The 23,992-nt window shown below is 56.1% G+C and overlaps 1 protein-coding gene across 9 annotated transcripts in view; it reads right to left on the bottom strand.

Moving 5' to 3' along the window:
* The window catches only part of ZMIZ1 (zinc finger MIZ-type containing 1), a 232,718-nt gene that overhangs the window by 90,635 nt on the left and 118,091 nt on the right, over nt 1-23,992 (bottom strand). For all 9 annotated transcript variants that reach the window (XM_082719536.1, XM_082719559.1, XM_082719547.1 and 6 more), the window contains 3 exons: nt 18,839-18,947; nt 12,702-12,815; nt 4,809-4,914 (listed from right to left, as the gene is read on the bottom strand). In XM_082719536.1, the coding sequence (XP_082575662.1) occupies nt 4,809-4,914; nt 12,702-12,815; nt 18,839-18,898 (280 nt within the window). In that variant the 5' untranslated portion in view covers nt 18,899-18,947. The remainder of the gene's footprint in view (nt 1-4,808; nt 4,915-12,701; nt 12,816-18,838; nt 18,948-23,992) is intronic.

Here is a 23,992-nt window from a genome sequence, read left to right as displayed (position 1 = left end):
CACTACACACACAGAAACACAAACACACAAACACGCTCACCACCACACACAGACATGTTCCTTCCCAGACCCAGATACATATCTCCAACAGACACACACACACACACACATATGCTCACCATCACACACACAAACACACCCAGCTGCCCTGACACACATACACACACATACACACACAGATATGTGTCCCCACAGACCTACACTACACACACAGAAACACAAACACACAAACACGCTCACCACCACCACACACAGACATGTTCCTTCCCAGACCCAGATACATATCTCCAACAGACACACACACACATACACACACATATGCTTACCACCACACACAGACACAAACATATCTAGTTGCCCTGACACACATACACACACTCACGTCCCCACAGACCCACCCACACACTCACCAGCACTATGCAGAAACACAAACACACCGACACCCTCACCACTGCACACAGGCATGGACCCTTCCAGACCCAGATACTTATCTCCGACACACACACACACACACACACACTCACCACCACACACAGACACAAACATACCCAGCCACCCTGACACACACACACACAAACACACACACACACACACACACACACACTCACCAGCACTATGCAGAAACACAAACACACCAACACCATCACCACCACACACAGGCATGTACCCTTGCAGACCCAGATACATATCTCCAACAGACACACACACACACACACACACACACACAGAGCCATATGTCCCTATAGACCCACAGACACACACATACACACTCACCACACACACACACGCACACACTCACCACCACACAGGCACACATCCCCAACAGACACACACATATATGTTCACCACACACACACACACCGACATGTAGCCCCTACAGACACAGAAGCACACAGGCATGCTCGCCACCACACACAGACACATATATACCCAGACATGTACTCACCCAGACACAGACATGCACACACAGACACGCACATCACACAGGGAGAAAGTCTGAGGGGCAGCAATGAAGGGAAGGACAGACAGGGAGAGACGTAGGACATCAGAGACCCTCAGAGAGAAAGGGGAGGGAGAGACGAGGAGGGTAAAAACTGCACAAGCCGGTCAGACACAACGGGAGCCCAGGCAGAGACGGAGAGGAGGACAAGAGGAAGCATGGGCTGGTGGCGGGAGCTCTATGGACAGAGTAGGTGCTAGATGTGCAGCGGCCTGGCCTGAAGAGGCCTGGGCAGGCCTGGCTATGGCCAGCATGGCCACTGCACACACCTGAGGCCGCGGGGACCCTCAGAGCTATAGCCAGGGCAGGGGGTTACGACAGGTCATACACCAAGCACAGAGCCTCAGGGAATTGGAGCAGTGGGACGCAAGTTTGCTGGGGCAGAGAAATGCTGAGTCAGGTCAGGAACGGTCCGGGGGGTTGGCGCGCAGGGAGAAGGCAGACCAGAGCAGAGGAGGAGGGCTGGAGAGTACTGTTGGCTTGGCAGCCCTGGGCCTCAGGTACTGCTAGGTCCCCTCGCTTCCACGATGAGGGAATCTCATGAATCCTCACAGGCAGCCTGTGAAGGAGGCATATCATCCATCTCTACAGATGAGGCCACGGGTCTAGGAGGCAGGCAACATGGCGGAGATGGGAGCCCGTGCTGGAGCTACCTCGGGAACTCAGGGACACCGCTCAGCAACTTGTGGCCTCTGCCCCTCTCATGGTCCAGCCCGGCAGACCCTTTACGCTGACAGTGAAAGCAGCAGCGGAAGCCTTCCCCCTCAGGCTGGCAGCCTGCCTTCCCAGAGGAGGGGCCCAGCAGGGGCCCGGCTGGGAACCTGAGTCCTGAGGCCCCTACTTCTCCAGGGGCTGGGGACAATCTGTGAGAGGTGCTTAGTCACGGCTGTTGGTGCTGACAGGGGTTTGATTCCCAAGAAGGGCATTAAAGCAACAGCAAAGCCACAGGCATTGCCAGGCCTCGGGCCTCAGTGTCCTTAGCTGCAGAATGGGTATGCTGAAGCCTCAGCTCAGGGTCTACCATGTGACTTAACTAAGAGACACAGTGCCTGGAAAAAGGCTCAATAAACTGTAAGGAGTTGTGCATAACTGGGAGTGCAAACAGAGGGAAGAACACAACCCCTATTTCAGGAGAAGTGATGCTGGAAAGGCCACTCAGCCAAGGGCAGGACCACCTTGGAGTGACTTGAGGGAAGTAAAGGGCTCTCTCAGGTGGAGGCACGGCCTCCAAAGTCGAGGTCCAGAGTTAGCTGTGATGGGGTGGCCAAAGACTGGGCCTGGGGTCAGGAGGCCATAGGTTGAAGTCCCAGCTCTATCACTAATGAGCTGTGTGACCACAAGGAAGTCACAAACCTCTCTGAGCTTCAATGTCCTCACCCATAATAAGACAAGACTCCATGTCTTACAGAGCTGAGCGTTGCAGCAAAGCATAAGACAGCACCTAGCATGTATCAGCAGGATCCTAAGAGACTGTTGAGGAAGGGCTGCACAGAGACCTGAGCCCCTTTCTCCCCAACAAGGAAGCAGCTGGGATTCTGGGACAGCCCACTCTCCTGTCCCCGCCCCCCCCCACACCACCAACCACGGCCATGCTTTCCTGGTCTTGGTGTTGCCTCTAACACCGTGTTTGGATTCATCCCTGACTCTGCACTCTGTTCCACAGGAAGCGGAACCCTACTGGTCCAGCCACCATCATCCTGATGTCCCCAGCAATCTGTCAACCCTCTCCGGGCATCTACACTGCCGCCTCCCCCTGCGCAATCTGTTCTTCCTTTGTAGTCAGAGCGATCTTTGTAGCTATGTTCTTATTCTCAGTACAAAACCCACAACCCTCAAGACAGGTCCTGTGCTGTTGACTTCGCCTCCAGGCTCTGGAACCACTGTCCTTGGTTTGGTTCTGCCACTAAGTCACGCTTCCTTCTACCTCAGGACCTTTGTTCAGGCTCTTCTCTTTACCTGGGAAGAAGCTCTTCCTTCTTTTCTTCAAGTATGCAAAGGTTCTCGACCTCCAGACCTCAGAGAAGCCTTTCCCTACTCCTGAGTAGTCTCATAACATCCCCAACTTTTCCCTCCTGAAACTTACCACAGCTTGAATTTACATATGCCCACGCACACATGCACACCCGCATACACCTATGATTATTTGATGTTTTCTTTTCTTCTAGACTGGGGTCAGGAACCCAGAGCCAATCACCTGATTCCATAAGTGCGATTTTATTGGAACGAGCTGTGCTCATTTGTTCACATATTATCTAAGGCTGCCTTTGGACAGCCTGCAAAGCCTGAACTGTGTACTATCTGGCTCTTCATGAACATTTGCTACCCCCTTGTTCCAGACTCTAAGTTTCCCAAGGTGGGACCACATCTGTTGTAGCCTTCATCAGACCCCAGACCTGGCCAGGTGCCCAACAGAGATACAGAGATATATGTTTCTTGGATAAGTAGGACTTTTTACCTTGTCCAAATTGTGTTGACTTAAGTTATTATTAAAATTGCAGATTCCATTAAGAGTAGACATCACTTATGAGATTCCCAGACCATTTTCTGGCCCACAGCTCAGTACGATAGCACCGTCCCAACAAGGGCTGGTGGGGCAAAGGCCCTCCGAGCTAGCAGTCACTGCACACACATTCCACAAATGACCCAGAGTCTGCATGCGTGGTCTGCAAACATGCATGGGGAGGAGCACAAACCCGCACTCAGGAGATTATAGGTTGAGCAAATTTATGAAAATACATCGGAAGATGTCTTTGAAACATTTTCATGAAGCTGTTTCTAGAGCTACTCCAAAGAACTGATTGACGAATTCAGAGAAAACGTCTGTTTTATTGTTATACAATGGAAATAATTGATTTTCTTTTCTTTTTCAATGAATTACTCGAACATAAAAAATATTAACAATATGTAGACGCTGCATTTGGCACTGCACATATATCTAGAACTGACCGTGACCCTTGCAGGGTAAGGCTCATTGTCATTCCTGCCTTCCCAAGGAGGTAAACTGAGGCTCAGAGGCTACACGGTCAGAAAGTGACAGGGCGGGGCTGTCCCAGGTCTGTGGGAGTGAAAGCTTACGCCAGGCCCTTAGCTTAAGGAAGATAATGAGGACGATGGGAAATGTAAAACTGTATCTTTGGTGTGCTTAAAGCCCTCAGCCACAGAAGGCTGCCAGCACCTTCTGTGGCCTTGGTTTAACCTGGAAGTAAGAGGTCCCAGGCAATGACAGAGTGGCGACGGAGAATATTATGCAGAGAATACTATGCTTTTAGAAACCTGCATGTACCAATCCACTTGTATTTTGGATTTTATTTTAAATACAGATGTTTTGAGTGAATACAGGGCTAAGAATGCCCATTCTGGTATATAGGCCTGGGCTCGAACCCCAGCTCTGCCGCTTTCCAGCTGTGTGACCTGGAGAAACATCCTCAGTTTCTCTGAGCCTTGGTTCCCTCATCTGTCAAATGGGGATGATCACAGGGCTTACACCCAGGGGTCATTACGGTGATGCATGTCACTCTTGAACCTTGGGTGTGCTTGGGTCCTTCGCTTTGGGTCGTTCAAGGTGTGCATGGGTCCTTCGCTGGCCCCGAGGCACCCCCGCAGGTAAGAACACACTGCCTGAGAGGAGGGACAAGCCTCAGTCGCGGGCTGCCCAGCTTGGTGGACAAACCGCTGCTTCTTGGAGGCTCACACCACACCTGGATGAACCAAGGCACCAGCAGACAGAGGCGGCGCGTAGCCCCGGGTTCAAATCCAGTCACGCTCCCACCTCCCCATGACCCCTATGGAACCCCCAGCAGTCACCTACCCGCAGACTTGGGAGTGAACTTGTCTCGGTTCGCAGCACACACCGCCAGCAGTCTGTAACCGAGGTCCAGGTCAAACCCTTGCTGAGCTGCCACTCGACTGACCACCTGCCAGCCAAGAGAGAGAGGAAGGGCGGGGTGAGTCACTGCCAGTGCCAGGCCTCCGAGCCCAGAGTGGTACATGTGTCCATCTAGCAGGCAAGGCAGCTGAGGCGGGCAGGCTAGGCTAAGGCAGGTCCCCAACATCAGGCAGAGCTGGGACTCAAACTCTGCCTCACTCAGTTGCTCCATAAAGCTCTTCCTCCTTGCCAGGCCCTGGGATCCAGACCCCTGCCCTCAGGGGTTTCTAGTCTTCCCGTGAGCCTAACCCCAAAGTCCAGGCCCTGTGGCTTTCAAGGACTCCATCTGGCCACATTCCAGAAGGTGCTGTACCACCGTGTTTTGGATGGCTACAGGCCAGGCCTCTGTTCCCTCCTTCCCCTGGGGCAGCTTCCCAAACTCCCTTCTAAGTCCCAGCCCGGAAGTCTCCCACACCTAGCACCTCTCACATTCCCTCCCCGAGCTCCTGCACCCACCTTCGTGGGTGCTCGCTGCCCTCACCATTCCAGGCATGGTCCCCACCCAGCGGCACTGGCCCCTCCTGAGTCAAAACGTGTGCCTGGGGAGAAGCAGGGATTTAGGACATGGCTCCAACGAGCTGCAGTGTGGAGCTGCCGGACAGACTGCTAAGGCTTCTCCAGGTGGACATGTCCATGCTTCTCAGTGCTGCACTCTGTGCCAGGCACCCTGCTGCCTCTCAGGCCCAGAGACCACAGGGCCCTCATGCACAGCCTGGGGTCTGTCTCCAACATGGGGCACCTGCTCAGCACACGGGAGGCTTCCATTGGAGTGTCGATGGAAGCTTGCTAACAGCTGTGTATTTGGAGTCCCTCCCTTCTCCTTGAGAACCTCTGAAGTATGGGCCAGAAGGGGGAGAGGTGAGGGGCGGGGAGCGCTGTCAGTCCCCTGGGGCAGTGTGGGGTGGGGTGCTCTTGGGAGCCCCGCAAATAACTCCACAGGCTGCACTCCTTCCTGCCCCTGCCCAGGTGTCCTGCCACAGCCAGACCTACTCCCTCCTGCCCGCCTCCCTTATTAATGGCAGCAAAATTAGGTTTCCTTATGAAGAAGGAAGGACCTTGGAAAACAGAGTCAGTGCAGCAAGCAGCTGGAGCCGCTATGGTTGAGTGGGAGAGGAGTGCTCCCAGATGTGGGAGCTTGAGGGAAGACTCCGTCAGAGAGCCCCTAGAGACCACCTGCTCCAGAAGCGCTCGGAGGGCCTCAGAGGGCCTCAGGCTGCCATGGGGTTTGGCCCGGCCCCTGTAACCATGAGAGTTTTTTTTTTTTTTTTTTTGCTTTTTGCTTTATATTTAAGGGTTCGTTACAAGGGCTCTAGGGATACAAAAGGATGGGAAAAGTACTAATCTAGGCCAATCCTGTCATTTAAAAAAAGTATGAACACTTAAGACCTGGACAGAGTGTGTGTGTTGAACCAGGCAGGAGCCATGGGATGCCCTCTTCCCAGGACCACCATGGCCTCTGGAATGGGGTGCTGCCCCCCTCATACCTCCTAGGAACACCCAGGGCAGGAAGGAAAAGGGACGTCTCAGGTTTGAATGTTTGTTCAGCTTCTCTGCTGCAAACAGAAACCCCTGACGCAGAGCTCCCCTGTTCCTCCAAGCCTCTTTTCCACAGGCTCTATTTGCCCCTGCCTCTACATACACCCCCGGGTCCAGAGGCTCTGGGCCACCTCTGGGCAGGGTAAACTGGGTAACTGCAGGGTAAACAGGGTAACTGTTCATTTCACTGTCCAGGCAGAAAAACCAAGGTCACTGGCTCTCTGTGGCCCGTTGGACATTTTGGGTCTGGAGACTGGCACTGTCCCTTTAGCAAGTGAGGCAGGTGAGGCAGGCAGGTTAAGGCAGGTCCCCAAGATTGGGCAGAGCTGGGACTCACCCCAGTAGGCCCAGAAGAGTCACTTCAGCTTAGATGATGACTCTTGTGGCCTTTTCTTTGGCAGAACCTTGGAATGGATATGAGTGAGCATAGACAATTTGTTTGGACTAGTGCATCAGTGAGGCTGCTGTTGGTGGGAAATGTTGACGGAGGCAAATAGCGTCATGAGAGTGCTGGCTCCCTGGTAGGAGGGTTAAATGAAAGCTTTGTGAGCAGTGAAGTGCCAAATTCTCACAGCAGCTCCACGAGGTGGTATCATTATCTCTTGTTTTATACAGGAGGAAACAGAGTACTGTATGAGACAAAGGTTACGAGTCTTGTCCATGATAGAGCCTGGATGTGATCTCAGGCAGGCAGGCTGCAACGTCTGGGCTCTTTCCATGACAGTTTCTCTTTTTCAGCCCATAAAGGGTTAAGGACATAACTCCCAAATGAAGGGAGAAGCCTCAGGCCCTGTGTTGAGGGCAGAAAGGCAAAGGTCCCTCTGTTTGGCCAATACTGGCTAATCCTGTTGCTCTGGTTTAAAACACACACACACACACACACACACACACACACACACACACACACAACCAAATAACTAGCTGAACTGAGCAAGAGAGGCCTGGTGCTGGTATAGGGCTGTCCTGCAGGCCTGGGAATGTCCACTTGTCACCAAATCCCCTGAGCTCTACCGTTCAGAAGGGTCACTGGCAACAACCCCCTTTCATTAAGCCCAGAGAGGGCAGAGCCTTACTGAAGGCAGCACAACACAGTGTGGCTAAGCTGGATCCCGAGGCTCTAGAGGCCTGAGATCCACCCCTTGGCCTGAGATCCACCCCAGCCCGAGGACCCCGCTGGAAAGTCCCGTGAGGTGGGTCTGACTGACAGTGGTGGGGAGGTGGGGTTAGGTGAGTAGACAGTTGTGTTTCAGAGGCCTGCTCCCCCCTCAGTGGGCACAGCACCCCCAGTGAGGGTCCTGTGTGCAGGTGGGCTGGAAGACCCCTCCTCCGGAAAGACCAGAGGGGAGAGGCAGCCGTGCTGCTGCCCTCTGCTGGCTGCTCAGGCCCAGCCAGCTCAGGGTGCTCTGAGACCTAGCCCCTGAGGTCCCTGGGGTACCTACAGGTCAGGGAGTCCAGCCCATAGTGCCAGAGAGGGAAACCGAAGCCCGGAGTGTGCTGCCTTGAAAAGTGGTGAGCCTCCTGGCTACAAGGCAGGACAAGCTGTCTGGGGGATGCCAGAGAAGGGATTTCTGTTCCAGGCACGGGGCTGGACTCTGACATCTTCTGAGGGAGTCAGGGAAACTGGAGGCATGCCAAGGGGTACTCCAATTCTGCTCCCCCCCTGTACTGTGCAACCTAAGGCAAGTTACTTAATGTCTCTAAGTTTCAGGTTCCTTCTCTGTGTAAGTGCAGGGACATCCTCTACTGCCACGGCAGGTGCAGTGGCTTCTGATAATTCCATGTGTCCCAGTTCTGTCTCCCGGCTCTAACAGAAGCTCCCCAAGGCAGAGCCCTCTCCCCACTCTGCCACCCCTCTCGGTGCAGGATGTGCATGTATTTGGGGCTGCTGCTGGGGCTGCCGCGGAGTCAGGCACGAGATGGGGTTCTGCATGTGCCACTTACTAGCTGTTCTACCTCACCCAAGTGACTTAGCCTCTCTGGGCCTCAGTTTCCCCATCTGTGAAATGCCCTCCCTGTGAGGATGAGAGTCAGGACCAGTCACAAAGCTCAATGAACGCTAGCTGTGAACATAGCCTGATAGCTGCAGGAGTGATTTCTCTGCTGCTGTGAGGAAGCTCTCCCTGGAGAGAAGGGAGGGCACTGCAGTTAGGCTGGCTGGCCTCTGTTCCTCTCTGCCACCTCCTCTCCTCCCTGTCTCCCCTTCTGCTGTTCTCTGGCCTCCTCCTTTCTGTTCCTTGAGCATATCCAGCATGCTCCACCTCGGGGGAGGAAGAAGGAGTGAATTCAGAAAGGCCTGATTTTGAGGGGCTCCTCAGGCATGGGGCTCAGTCCTGCTGCTAAGGGAGGGTCCGGGAGGCGAGTCGCCGGCTCATCAGCAAAAACCTGGTCTGAGGAGCAAGTGGTGACCAGGGCTCACAGCCCTCACCCCTGGGGAGGGGACTCAGGACTCCCACACTTCTGCATTGTGGGGTCAGAGGGTCCGAAGGGGAACGTGGGGCAGGGGAGTGCCAGTGGCTCTTCACCCCAGGGCCCAGCCCCAGGATGACAAAAAAGTGCCCTTTTTCTGCTTGAGGCTAAGTGGCTTTTAATTTCTAACCTCCAAGTAAGCCGGAGTCCGAGGAGTTTGTTCCCAGGGGTCACCCAGGGGACTGCTGCCACCTGGAATGCTTCGACCTGCCACCTGGATGGGGATGGGTGCGTGTGTTGGGGGGAGCTTGGTGGCTTTGCCCTGCTTAGGCCCCTCAGGATGTCTGACCTCCCGCATCCCCTTCCTTTCCAAGGGGCACAGCTGAGGACGTGGAACCAGCATCAGGGCCCTGGGCGTCGGTAGTACCAGCCTAGGACTGTAGCGAGCTACTCCCCCTTTCTCAGTGGCCTTGTTCATTAAGGAGAAGTGACAATTCCCTCCCTGCCTGGTCTGCAGGGTCTTCATAAGGATGTGCGGACACAGGGCCCAGGACAGTGCCTTGGGTACCAAGGGGTCTGCTCTGACCTCCCCATTCCCTGCACTTTCCTGCTGCTGGTTCTACGGAGTTCCAAGGGACAGTCAAACTCAACATCTCTGCCACTGTGGCAGGAGAACCAAACCCCTTACTGGTTAAGCAGCAGACTAGAGAGGTGCGGGTTAAAGCCCACCATTCAAGCAAGCGTAAACTGTCTTGCAATGAAGAGAGGCCCAGAGCAGCTGGCACTGTGCCTTTGTCACACCATTGTCCTAGTCCAGGAAGCCAAGGCCTCCTTGCTGTCTAGTTAGATCCTATAGGCTCCTCCCTGGGCTCCCTCCTCCAGGAAGACCTCCAAAAATCCCTCTAGCCTATCCTCCTAGGATGCTCCCCTCAGAACTCCTATCCTCGGGGTGCCTGGGTGGCTCAGTGGGTTAAGCCGCTGCCTTCAGCTCAGGTCATGATCTCAGGGTCCTGGGATCGAGTCCCACATCGGGCTCTCTGCTCAACAGGGAGCCTGCTTCCCTCTCTCTCTCACTCTGCCTGTCTCTCCACCTACTTGTGATCTCTGTCAGTCAAATAAATAAATAAAATCTTAAAAAAAAAAAAAAAGAACTCCTATCCTCACATAAACCATAGCCTATCGCTCACCTGCTTAATATCCTTCAAGGCCCCCAACCACCCTTCAAATAATATCTGAGCTCCTCTCCCTCAGCCGGCAGGTCCTGTGTTGCCTTGGTTCTGCTTCCCTCTTTAACCTCATCTTGCGTCCTTTCCCTCTCCTGCGCTCCAGTCATCTGAGACTTTCTTTCTTCCCCCCTTCCTCCCTTCCTTCTTGTCTTCTCTCTCTTTCTTCCTTTCCTTCCTGCCTTCCTTCCTTCCTTCTTCCTCTCTTCCTTTCAAGATTTATTTATTTTTTCGAGAGACAGAGAGTGCATGTGCGTGGGGGAAGGGGCAGAGAAAAGAGACTATCCAAGCAGACTCCCTCCGAGCACGGAACCCCATGTAGGGGCCTGATTTCATGAGCCCTGAGATCAGGACCTGAGCCAAGGACAACGCTTCCCTGACCGAGCTACCCAGTGTCCCAAGATGCCTTTCTGTTCCTTGAACAAATCAGTTCCTGGGGCCTTTGCACTGGTGGTTCCCTCTGCCCAGAGCACCCTCCCCTCTCCTGGCTGACTCCTTCTTGCCATTCTGGTCTCAGCTGGGGGGTCACCTCCCTCAGGAGGCTTCTCCTGAGCAGCACCCCAATCCCTCTCATGGGGCGCTGGCCTATGTCCCTATTTACTCCTTTAGTGTTTAGGGTCTGCCTCCCCCATCCTCCCCGGGAACATATGCTGTTGAGAGAGGTCCGCTGCGCTTGCTGCTCTGCCTCTGGTGAGCACAGGGCCTCGGTGAATGCTTGTCAACTGAATAAATGAGTGATGGGGCTGGAGCAGGGCCAGTCACTGCTCATCTCGTGCCCCCAGGCCCACCCGGCCTGCTCAGGGCCATCACCTGATGCAGCTCTGAATCCCTACCTCCCAGGCAGGGCCAGGCTTGGGCAGGGTGCTGGGAGGCTGTGGCAGCCAGTCTGTCAGCACCTTGAGGTGGCCGCCACCTCCTACTTCATTTCACTTATGGCTGCCAGCAGCTGGGATGGAAACGGGGGAGGCCTCCGGTAACATCTGTCCCTGCCCGCAGGGCTCAGCCTGAACCAGGATCCCTGCAAAGAGGATTACAGGAGCTGGTAGAGGGAGGGGAGCCCAGGGGGCTGGAGGATGAGGAGGGTGGGGGAGTGCGGAGGATGAGGAGGGTGGCGGAGTGCAGATGGCCGCCTGATTTGGCCTGGTGGTTCCAAGGGAGCCAGAGGCATCGGCCTCCACCGCGGGAGTGCTGAGGGTCTCGGCTGCACACCTGGCTGACATCCCTATGGGCCAGGAGCATTTTCTCTAGAGGCAGTGGGGTCTTGGCTGTGTGACCCTGGAGAGCCATCTCAGCAAGCCTCAGTTTCCTTTAGAAAATGGGGATGATGGCGGGGCTGGCCTCACGGAGTGTGAGGACTCGGTGAGAAGGTGTGTCGTGGGCCCAGCTCCGTCGCGGGCACAAGGGGTGCCTGGAAAGGATGGCCCACGACCATGTCACTCTCCACTTGCTCCAGGCCAGGGCTGTGCTAGGGCCTTTCGCCGCCCTCCTCTCTGGAGCTTCTCAGAGAACGTGGCACCCCCGTTTTACCTATTGCTCCTTCCCGGCCCGGCATCCGCCTCGGCCTTTCCTCCCCAGTCTTGGGGCAGCGAGGCTCTGTGGCCATCTGTTCACCCATGTTCTCTTCAAAGCTGACTCAGGGCCTTCCGAGCAGCTGCCCTCGCTGGCCACCAAGCCTCCCTCAAGCTCACGTGGCTGGGGTTGTTCACAAGCCGTGAGCTCTTTCCAGGCAGCTGTCCGGCGGCAAGCTCCGGGTCTGGCCTCTGCCCAGCCTGTGTCCTAGGTCCTCACTGAGCTGAGTGAACTTCAGCTCTCTGGGCTCTGTGGTCCATCTGGTCCTTTGCACATGCTGTTCCCAGTGCCTAGAACGTGCTCACTCTGCCTGGCTGCTTGGGAACTCCGGCAGAGGGGTCTGGGGCTCCCTGCCTCAGTTTCCAGCCAGCCGCCCCACCTCCCGGGCCGCCGACGCTTCCCTGCCCGCTGCTGCTTTCTCCTTGCACACAACTTTCTTGGCCCTCTCTTTCCATGTGGGGCTCCCCCGCTAGAGGGACTCGGGCTGGGCAAAGTCTTATTCTGTGGTTCCCTAGGACTTAGCAGAGGAGACCAGATGTGACAAATGAGGGATCAATCAGTGTTTATTTGGATAGATGGATGGCTGTAAGAGGAGCTCAATAAATGCTTCTGTGAATGGATAGCAGGACGGAAGGACAGATGACTATAGAAAGAGCTCTAAAGATGTTTGCCCAGCTGGATGAATGAAGGACTGGATAAAAGGGGGGCTACAAACCCTCCACGACTCTGCTTCACTTCGGGTGCAACATCCACCCTCATCAGACCTGGTACTCCCCCCACGTGGGCCTGGTGCTTTCCTATCCAGTGTGGGGAGCCCACACTATCCCGAGGGTTGTGTCTCCCCATCAGAATGGTTTCCCTGAAGGTGCACGCTGGGGGGCGCTCCCAGAAGGGCTGTCCCCTCCAGCACTGGTGTCTTTCTATCTCTCATCCTGTTGTCTGGGTCCTCTCCAACACCTGAACAGGCACGTGAGCCCCTCAGGCATCTTCCCCTGGCACCAGTGCAGGTTGGCAGGGGTGGGGGGGTCGGATGCAGACTCACCGTCAAACAGCCCATCAGGCTCTGCTCAAAGGGCCGCTGGAAGGCTCGCGGGTCTCCACACCAGTCCAGCAGCTCCGTGGCGGCATTGTGGAAGTTGGCAGGGTTCTGTAAGTGCTGTGGGAGAGGGAAGGAGGCAGCATGAAGCCCCAGCAACAAGGCCAGCGGGGGTGGCACGTGGGTCTGGGGTGGCGAAGACCCCAGGACTCCCTGGGGATGAAACGTGAAGGGGGGGTGCTGGTGCCAGGATGAAAAAACCTTCTCGAACAACCGGTCATTCACTTTTCCCATGCATCCATCCCACCCAATCCCTGCAAGATGTGGATTAGTAACCCCATTGCAAAGATAGTAACACCAAGGTCTAGAGAAAGACAATAATATTCAAGTGTTTTCTGGATGCTGGCTGTGGGGGCAGGTGAACTCTGCAGGGTTCAGGAGGGTGGCCTGTGGCCCCCATGCTTGCGGGCTGGCTGTCCTCGAGTCAGGGCAGGCTAGCCCTAGAAATTCCTTCTTGATGCCTCTCCCACTAACCACTACCACTAGCGCAGCCCTGGTCTGGGCGTCCACCAGCTCTGACTGCAGAGGGAGCTCAGCCATGGCCAAACAGGGCAGGGTCAGGCGGCTTAGAGAGAGGTCTTTGGGCCACAGCCAGCCTGGGAATTGAAGTGCAAGCACGCTGTGCCCAGGATATCCTCACACTAAGGTATGGCATACGTGGCTTAGCTTCCCCAAACCAGATTTCCAGGCCCAGTCTGCTCGTCTTGTCAGGAGGGGTCCATGCCTGAGCTCAAGCCCCTCGCAGTCAGGGGACCTGAGTCGGCAGAGACTGAATCTTGGTGCCAAGGCCTCTGGATCCTGCATTGGACCCAAGTCACAGCGCAGCCGGGGGAGCGGGGGTGGGGGTGGGGTAGCTTCATTCTCTACCACCTGTCCAGGTGTTCCCAGGCCCTGCTGAGCCTAGCCTTAGCCCAGGGGATGAGTGACTCGCTCAGGATCACACAGCAGCGCAGGGGCAGAGCTAGAATTCCAGGAATCGGTCCTCCAGAGAGACATCTAGGGTGTGATATAAGGGTCAGAGCACAAGCCAGCTGCGAAGGGGATGGTGGGAACTTCTAAGGCCCCTGTTGCCTTGGTGCTGGGAGAGACAGGAACAGTAGCTTCCCTTGGGGTGGGCACTCTATTCCAAACTGCAGCTCGAGCCTGTCTTCAAGACAAGGAGGCTGGGCGGGGGCGGGGTTGGGGTCATAGCAGCCACCAGGTCCCAGAATTGGGAAAGAATGGCACGTACAGTGGGAGCCCCTGTGGGGCAGGGCCCCAGGGGCTCCCTCTGCCTTCGCCTCCTGCTAGCTGCCGACCTAGGACAGTCCCTTCACGTTCCTGAAACTCAGTCATCCCATCTGTAAAAGGGGGATGACGGATCATGGCTTAGTGGTGGGAAGTTTTCTTTCGTTTGTGCAGGGCTTCATGACTATTCCTACGACACGGTTCGTGTAAGAAAGATTTAAAAATGGATGGAAGACAGTGAAATGAATTAGAACATGGTGCCCCTAGGGGAGGGAGCGGTGGAGGCGAGCAAGAGGACAAGCAAGCAGCAGCGCAGCCCTCTGTCACGGGGCTGGGGAGGCTTAGACAAGATGAGGCTCATGCGGCCCCTGGCACGGCGCCTGGCGCGTGGGGTGTTCCCACGTGGGGCTGCCCTTGGCCCTGACTCTGGCTCCCGGAGTCTCCCCTGGAAGCACAGCTGCACTCGGCAGCCCTCAGCCCTGGCTCACACAGGCTCTCTCTGCAAAGGCAGAGCTCCCTGCCCTTGACGCAAAGGAGATGGGAGCAGCCTCCGCATGGAGGACGGGGCCCTTTGAGAGGGCAGTGGGGACTTCTCCCCTCTGCCTTCTGTGCCCGCTCTCTAACGTGGACCCCTTCTGAGGCCACGAAGCGCAGGGTCGGGGGCAGGGGGCATCCCTGCTCCACATGGAAAGCCATGCAAATCGGCTCATTCCTTGCCTGGCAGCCTCCCCTGGCTAACTGAGTTATTCCGTTTATTTACCTGATGTCACACCCAATTAGCTGGGTCAGCAGCCACCACATGCTGCTCTCAGAGCGGCCTGCCCGTAGCACCCTCACTCCTGGCACCCCCTTTGGAGCTCTGGGCTCACAAGTGGCTTCTGAGGCCAGTCTCCGGGGCCCGGTTTTGTTCTGGCCCCCGGAGCACACCGTCTTCCGTATTGTGGCCGGCCCACCTTCAAGTTTCTCCACCTCATGTGGCCTTCAGACTGGTGGGTGTGACTCGCTGATAAAATGGACACGGGTGTCCCGTTCAGTGGCTGCTGCTCAGCAGCTCTGTGGCCTCAGCCACGCCCCCGCCCCTCTAAGGGCTTCTGTTTCCCGTTTCGACTATGAGGTCACTGCCTGCACAGAAACGGATGACCCAGCTCAAACCCCACCTCGGCCACTGAGCTCCACAATGCTGGGTGTGCTCCTGAGTGTCAGACCCCTCACTGGTGAAACGGGGTGCCCATAGCCTGCAGGGTTGCCCCACGGCTCGGGAACAATTTAAATCATGACATCCCCATGAGAGAGTCGGGGCCCCGTAGAGACGGCTACTGCTCTGACCTCTGTCCAGTTTCTTCTCTCCTAGGAGCTTCTGGAGGGTAGAAGTAGTGCCCTGTCCCCCTCTGGAACCCTCAAGACTGGCCCAAGGCCAGGTCCGCACAGAAACAGTTGGTGACCCGTTCACTGTCCAAAAGAGTCTATCCATGGTGTAGGCCGGCAACCTGGCCGCTGCAGGACAGGTCCCTAGTGGCTCGTGGAGCAACCAGGGCTGGGGGGGGGCGGAGCGTGGCCAGCTTATGGGGGAGCTTGGCCAGCTGGGGCGGGGGGAGTGTGGCCAGCTTGATCTGGGGATGGGAGCACAGATCTGAATCATAGGCAGAAGCCTCCCTGGGTGTGGCCGTTCCTGGATACCAATGCCTCAATTCCCACCAGACCGACTGCCTGTCTCCATGGTTTCTGAGATGATCTGGGCTATATTCACTGGCCACTGGGTCTGTTGGGGGCAGGATTACGGGACACCAAAGCCTAGACCTCTTGGACTGACTACGCAGACCAAGTGATGAATGCATCTACTGATTAGACCATCTGTGATCCAAACAACCTGTCCATCCTTCCAAAAATGAATCGGTCTATCCATCCAACCATCCCCTTGTCCATCTACCCATTCAACCATTCACTACTTTATTCATTTCCCATCTATCCATTCATCTGCCTACCTATCTGTCTATCCATCCAGAAGTTGTCCAACCTCCTGTCCCTCCATTCATCCATCCGTGTATCCATCCATCATCTATACCTACCTGCCGAACTACCCATCCCTATGTCCATCCGTCCACCCTTCCGCTCATTCCTTTAGGTATCCATCCATCAGTTCACCTCTCCCCTGATCCTCCTCAACCTCTGTGGGCCATGGCCTGGGTGCTGTATTAGGATCTGCTGACTTTGAGATGGATACAGCACGTTCTCTGCCCCTGAGGAACTAAGCCTGGCAGGTCTGATATGTGCCCCACAGGGCCGAGGGCCCAAAGGAGAAAGAGCAGGGTGGGTGAGGCAGCTGGGTGCCCAGGAAGCAGTGGGGCTCAGAGATGGGCAGTGCAGTTGCTCAGAAGGGCCGTGAGGCTGGGGCAGGCTGTTGCGCAGGAATTAGCCAATTTGTGTGTGCAGCCCAGATGTGTCTGTGACCTCTGAGTGGGCCCACTGTAGAGAAGGCACTGGTTCTCCCAGTCCTTGGGGCTGAGACAGGGGAAAGGCAGCTTGGAGGGAAGAGAGGCAGTGAAGTGCTTGGGGGATGGCCAGGGTGAGCAACGGAGAGAATCAGGATGGAATGGGTGGGGTGTGTGTGTGGGGGAGGTTGTGCTTAGAAGTGAGGCAGGGAGTCTGAGGCTGCAAAGCCCCTGATGGGAGCCATAGGCCCACTAGCCAGAGCAAGGCCCAGCCAACGCATCTGTCATCCTCAGAGCATGCAGACCTGCTCGCCTTTCTCTTCTGATTAGGACAGGGGACGTCTGAGGATCAACAGTCTTCAGCCAGACGCGCTGCCCTCTGGAGCAGCCACGGAGCAGACAGACGTTAAGGGCCGAGCTGTGTCTGACCGGAGGTGTGGAGGTGGATGTGGGGGCGTCGGGAGCTCTGGATGGCCCTGGGAGTCATCTGCACAGTCTGCTCACCCTCACAAACGCAGCAGGGTCTGGCCCCAGTGCAGAGCTCTGGGAGTGTGTGTGCGCGTGTGTGCGTGTGTATACACATGTGTGGGCTGGCCAGCCGGGGAGGGCAGCTGAGGGGATCCCTGGCCTTCCAGCTGCCCTGGCACACACCGGCTGGGTGTCCCTTCTGATGTCATTCTCCAGACCTCGCGAGTGGGGTACTGTGGCGGCTTAATCAGGGTCGGGTAGTTAGCAAGTGGCGGAATGGGGGCTTGGACTTGCTGATGGGTCAATCTGAGCCCTGGGGGCCACACTCGGAGGGGGGAAAGTGTGCCCTGATTCCTGGGGACGCAAAGCCAGCCACGGGAGAAAGGTCAGCTCGTGAGCAGGTCTCAGGAGGAGCCCGTGCCCAGTGCAAGGAGGGGCTCATGCTGGGTGGTGGGACTGTGCTGTTGGGGGTGGAGGCCACTGACAGCGGCCCCTCAGGGCTGGGAGAAACTGGGCCACAGGCTGAGCTGGGAGAGAGCCCTGCAGAGCCCCAAGGAGGAGGCGAGTGCAGAGTTGGAAGGAGGGCACCGTCTGGCTTCTACTCTGTGACCATGAGCAGAGGCGTTGTTGGCGTTTGGGGGAGCTGTTTGGGCTGGGTTCAATCTATAACCGGTCTTCTTCAATTTCCTCTCCTCTGACCCCGCCTGGGCTTCCGAGAGAGCTCTGCTTGATATTTATGAGAGGACACACGCCCAGTACTTGGGGACTGGCCTCAGCTCCACTGGGCCCTGGGAGGGCCGGCTGCGGGGGTGGTGGGGCTGGGAGCACTGCCTCCCCAGGAGTCCTGAGGCCAGTGGCCCATGCTGGGACCCATGTCCTGTTAAGCTGCCTAAGCTAAGGGCCTCACCCCAGTGCCTGCCTCCCCCTATGCTGAGACACTGAGGATAATAGCCCCTGCCACCCCATGACGGTCTGGACCCATCGGATGGGTGGGGAAACTGAGGCTTAGAGAAACAAAGGGATAGGCCTGAGATGACACTGTGGGCATGTGGAAGAGTGAGGATTTGGGCCCGGTCTCTCTGATGTCAAAGCTCAGCCCCTTCTACCATCTCGCTCGCTCCTGGAGTACGGTAACACTCTAGAGTCTGCACAAACACCTCCATGCAGGGCTGCCAAGGGGGCTGCGCCCAGAGGGTGGTACGCCACTCCTGGTCAACACTGGGGGGCGCCCGTCAGCTTTGGCTGAACCAGGCTCTGAGTGGGGGGTGGGGGCTCTGAGCCCACCTGGAACCTGCCCCACTCTAAACAATCTGGAGAGGACGCTTGTGGGAAGATCTCCTCTAGAACGCTGCGTGAGCATGGGCGGATGAGGGAGCTTGCTGTGCTCAGGGATGAGGCCCTCCTAGCATGAGTGAAGCTGGGCTGTGTGACCTCAGCCGACCCCCTTCTCTTCTCTGTGCCTCTGTTTCCTTTTCTGTAGTGTGATCTAATTTCTCCAAAGTTTTCCTTTTCTGTTTCTTTATAGAGAACCACAGAAGCAGAGGGGTGGGGAGCTTCGGTCTAGGAAGGAGACTAAGTACTTTACTACATCTTCACAGCAGCCCAGATGGCACAGCAGAGCCCAGAGAGGGCATGACGCTGGCCCCAAATCACACAGCTGGGAAGAGAAAGGGACGGGAGGGGAGGGGAGGGAAGAGGCAGGGAGGAAAGGGACCGTGTGGAGCTGGCACATGAACCCTGGTGTGCAATGTCAGTGTGGGTGACAAGAGACCTCAGGGTGGTCAGAGAGACCCCGGGCAGTCAGCCCTGGCCTGCCATCACCGCCACCCAGCACCCAAGAGGCCCAGCTCCACAGTGCAGGCCAGCACCCCTCCTGCTCTGCCTGTCTTACCAGCCCTGCCCTCGCTAGCTATGCCAGGCTGGGCAGGGAAGAGGCGTGAGCGCAGGCCACACACCCACCTGCTTGATGCACTGTAGTCGGTCATTGGTCTGTTGGATGTGCCTGTCCATAGAATTCATTCTGGCCGTTTCACTGGGTTCTACCCGAGAGCCATGAACGTTGTCCAGCCTGTGAAAACAGAAGAGGGCATGTGTCACTGGGGTCGCACCAGACCCGACAACCTCACAGCCACCCTGCAGCCCCAACACAGACAGACATGCTGGGCCCAGTGGCTCCCAGCAGGTATTAGGCCCCTTTGGGAGCAGTTGTGGCCTCTGTCCTAGCCAGCCCTGTGCTGGAGGGAGGAACTTCAGCCACAGCTGCCTGGCCCAAGAGGAAGCCCGTCTGGGCTGGGGGTGGGAGGTGCTCCTGGGTGTTCTCTGTGGGTGACTCACATCAGCCCGGAGTACGCATGTCCACCACGGGACACGGAACAGCACACTCGGGCACACTCATTTCTACACACCTGTGAGTGTGTTGGGGGGCTGATGGGGATGGCAACCCCATCTTCGGATTCCCAGTTCAGGGCTTAGCTTACCTGACGTGGCTCTGTGTGTGTGCAAGTGTGTGTGCACCCACGTGGAGGGGTCAACCCACATGGCCCTCACTGCGTGTGTGGTGTAAGAGCAGCGACCTGCCACGGGTACCACGGTCCCCCACCTCAGACCGCCATGCTTTCGAGTTCTTCATGCTGTGAACCCGATTCCATTCCTCCCTTTGCCTTCCTGGGCAAGTAGGGTGGGCGTCCGTGCCACCCCCTTTCCAAGACAAGGAGACTGAGGCTCAGAAGGGGATGGGAGTCATCCACGGTGGCACAGGGAGCCAGGATGAGAGCCCAGGCCAGGAACTAGGGCTCTGGCCGCCAGCTTGTGGCTCAGAGGGCAGGGCCCACAGACGTCACGGCCACCAGGCTCACTTCCTGAATAGCTGTGGGCCTCGGGAACTCCAACATGAATGTGACTTCCTTCCGGCGGGGGAAGCTAGGTGGAGGAAGCCCCCTCACTCCAGAAAGTCCCCAGAGTCCCTGGGCCTCTCCAGAGAGGCCACAATGGCAATGGCAGAGATCGGGAGAAAGAGAGAGAAAGAGAGAGAGCTGGAGAGTCTACCCAGTACTCAGTGACCCAGGTCTTTGGGCCAATACAGAAATCTGCCCATGGCCACTGGGTTTGCTTTCCCACAACCCAGTGGGCATTTCAAGTGACAGACATAGGGTGCTGGACAGAGGCCCCTGGCTCTCGGCCTTCTTCGCTCTCCCATGGCACTGCCCCTCAGAAGTTCCCCTCAGTTCCTGCGGCACCCCCCCCCCCGGAAGTCCCCTCAGCTCCTGCGGTGTCACCAAAGGTCCCATTTACCAGACACCTCCCGCACGCTGGGGCCCTGCATCCTCTCCTTTACTCTTCTGTAAGACTAGAATCATTTCCATTTTATAGACAAGGAAACAAAGGTCTGAGATCTGAGATCACCCAAGTCCCCATGGCCCGTAGGAGCCTGTCTGCTTCCATGTCCTGACTCTCTGTCCCCTGCACGAGACCCCCTGGCTGAGGGAACTCCCAGCAGAACATGCCGGGGCCTAACCTTGGGAAGAAAGGCCTGGCTGTACTTCGAAGGAGCACTTTACTACACAGCTCCTTCCAAGCACTTCCTATCATTCCATCTGTATTGAAAAGACAGCTCATGGGGTGCCTGGGTGGCTCAGTGGGTTAAAAACCTCTGCCTTTGGCTCAGGTCATGATCCCAGGATCCTGGGATTGAGCCCAGCATCAGGCTCTCTGCTCAGCAGGGAGCCTGCTTCCTCCTCTCTCTCTGCCTACTTATGATCCCCGTCGGTCAAATAAATAAATAAAATCTTAAAAAAAAAAAGAAAGAAAGAAAGGCATGCATGGTTCAAAAATCAAAGTCCAATGATGTTCTGGCTCTGTCCGTAAGCTCCCAGATGGTCTTCCTGGTAGGACCAGGGTAACAGGTCTCCTGAGGGGCACAGAGAAGCAAAGATATATGGGTACTATTCCCTGCCACCCCTTAAGAAGAAAACACATAAAGTGATAGCATTCTAATACAAACTACTTGGACCTTGCTTTTCTCCTCTGAATCGTATCTCAATGTTTATTCCACATCAAGATACAGAGAGCCTTTTTAAAAAAGATTTTATTTATTTACTTATTTGTCAGAGACAGAGAGAGAGAGAAAGGCAGGCAGAGGGAGAAGCAGGCTCCCCACTAAGCAGGGACCTTGATGTGGGGACTCAATCCCAAGAACCTGGGATGATGACTTGAGCTGAAGGTAGACGCTTAACCGACTGAGTCACCTAGGCGTCCTATAAAGAGCCTTTTCAGTTTTTAATAGTGGCCCAGTATTTCTAGGCACAGATGAATCACTTACCCAACCAAATTCTGAATGTTCACCCCTGCCAGGCACTGCCCCAAGGTCAGAGGCCTTGGCCGCCCTTCTGCTCAGAGGGCTCATGCTCCAGACCGAGTGATGAAGCCTGGAGCTGTCCCCAAATCCATAGTGCAGACGGGCCTGCGAGATCACCTTTTATACTGGCCACATCATCCACATGTGAATTAATCTGGCGAGCCTATTCTTAGAAGTGGAGTTTCTGGGTCATTTGGGCATTTGCACTTTTGAGAAATGCTTTCTGGGTTCCCTCAACCTCAGAGCTCTCCCACAAAAAGGGAAAGGGAGGGGGAGTCCTCCACATTCACTTTTTCTACCCTCCAACAACCCTCCATGCACCCCACCGATCACGTTTACACCCCCAGATTACCAACCTCTCCATCCATCGCTTATTCACCTAAATGCCTGTCCGTCTTTCTGTCTATCCAGCCACCTATCCACGCATCCACCCAAATACCTCTAGTCTCCACGTGCCCACCCATGCATGCTTCCCACTCACCCAGTAAATACTTTTCAGTATCTATACAGTGCTGGGTCCTCTGCCAGATCCAGGAGCCACGGAGAGATTACTAAGCCAGTATTCACTCCACGTGACCTAGTAGGTGACTGTTTGTCGAGCTCCTGCTGTAAGTCAGGCACTGGTCCAGGCACTGGGCGTGGACAGACATTGTTACTATATCCCCACTTTACAAATGAGGAAAGTGAGGCTCAGAGGTTTTAACAGCGGTCAGCTCTAGAATCCGGGCTTTCCCATTACAACCCAGACTTTGGTGCTGCTAGTGGGGGAGGGGCTGGGGGTCTCCACTGGAGAATTGCTGCGATGTGGTAGGCAGTTGTCATGGGAGAAGAGCGTCGCTCCCCTTGCTGCTCCTGGAGGACCCCCCGGCAGGGGCTGAGTTTCTCCTGAATTTAGTCTATAGAGTCCCATGCTGCACTCACTCCTCCAGGACTCCTGGAGTCAGGGACAAACCATGGTGCCCAGTTGGCCAGCAGGGGGCGCTGTTGATGAAGCTAAGTACCCAGAGAGCTGGAAAACCCGCTCTGTGGGGCTCTCTCTTTAGTGCCCTCCTCCAGTGAGGACGTGCCGGCCCCAAACAGAGGGTTTTGAGTAAACTTCTCTGGCTTCCTAGGTCTCGGATTTCCCATTTGTAGAGCAGGATGGTGAGTGAGGATTAGGCGGCCTCACAAGACTCTATCCCTACGTAGACTTTTCCCAGGATGGACACAGCATTTTCATCTAGGGTCAGAGCCCTAGTGGGACCTTGATAAATGCTTGTTGAATGGCTGACAGATCGTTTCTGGAGACTGAGGGGGCACTCGACCCACCCAGGGAAGCCCTATGCCGGCATCTGGAAGCCAGACCCACTAGGCAGCCAGAGGCTGTTTCTGTCTGCTCAGTACCCACTGGTCTGAGCCTGGAACACTGGCAAGGAAGCGAGCAGGAAAGAAGGAAAGGTGTCACAGATCACGGGGACAACTGTGTGTCCTATAGGTCTTAATCTACAGAAGAACAATGTCCAGCTGATGAAGGAGACACTCACAGGTGAGGTGACATTCTTAAACTGCCGAGATCGGTGGGAAATTTTGATTATTAACAGCAGCAATGGATGAGGCTGGCGGTTCCAGGCCACACAGAAAAAGGGTGAAGGCCTGGAAGGCTAGGGTGCTGGGTGCGGAGACGGGAAGGGTGGGCTAAAGGAGTTAGGAGAGGTAGCTCATTGTGGGGCAGTCTGGAATCTTCCTTGTGCCTGTACCTGCCTTGTTTAGGCAGCAGGCCAGTTCCCGTGCATTGCTAATTTACTGAATCCTAAAAGGCTCACAGAGGGGAAGCAACTTGCCCAGGGTCACAGGCCCAGGAAGCAGTTGAGCTGAGATTCGGACCCTCTGCCTTTCTAACGATTCATGTGTTTTTCTTCCTGGAAGAAAGACCGTGCTGGGCCCAAAGAGGGGTCCTCTTGTTCCGTCCAAACTGTCCAAACTCATCCACTTTTAAGGCCCGCCCCCCGCCCTCCCGGGGCCACAGGTCTCCTGCAAGCTGGCAGCGCAGGGACGCGGCGCAAGCCCAGCAGCCAGCAGAGGTCGCTCTCCGCTGCGGGAGCGTTGCTTGGCCTGGCTGTTGCTTCCCTCCTCAGACCTCCGGCTTCTTTATAAACCTTTTACAAGTAGTTACAAATCCTCCGTGGCTGCAACTCCGGTGCCCACAGTGGCCGGGCTCCCTCCCAGCTGGAGACGGCTGATGGCCTGGCTCTGGGTGCACCCGGGGCCTCAGTCCTGCCCAGCCGCCTGCCTGTCTCCGAATGGGGAGCAGGCTCAAGCAATCAAGCCCCCAACCCCCTCTGGCCTCTGACTCCTCTTCCTGGTCGGGGCAGCCATGTGCCTGTAGTCAGCCTAGGAGTCTGGGGGGACTGCGCTGTGATACCTTTCTCCAGGCCTCAGTTTCCCTGCGTGGAAAACAAGGCCTTTCAAACTCCAACATCTTAGGATTCCTGTGTCAGGAGCTCCAGCTCTTTGGAACACTTTCTCTCAGCAAAGTGTAGAATGCTGGACTTGAAACTGCAAAGCCTGTCCCAAGGCAGCCCTGAAAACTCTGCAAGGGAGAGCCCCTGGTCCGGGGAACCCTAAGATTGCACACGCACGCCTCCTCACCCCCGAGGCTCAGCTTGGCTTCACGCCACACATATGTGCTCTCTGCTAGTGACCCCTGAATCGGTGTGGTCTTCTGACCCAGGAAGTCTGGAAGGGCCAAGCTCCTGTTCCACATGCCTCACTGCCTAGCA

The sequence above is a fragment of the Mustela nivalis genome, assembly GCF_964662115.1.
Source record: "Mustela nivalis genome assembly, chromosome: 2".
In the NCBI taxonomy this organism is placed as follows: Eukaryota; Metazoa; Chordata; class Mammalia; order Carnivora; family Mustelidae; genus Mustela; species Mustela nivalis.
The sequence above is the reverse complement of the archived record's forward strand: the minus strand, read 5'-3'. Positions and strand labels throughout refer to the sequence as shown.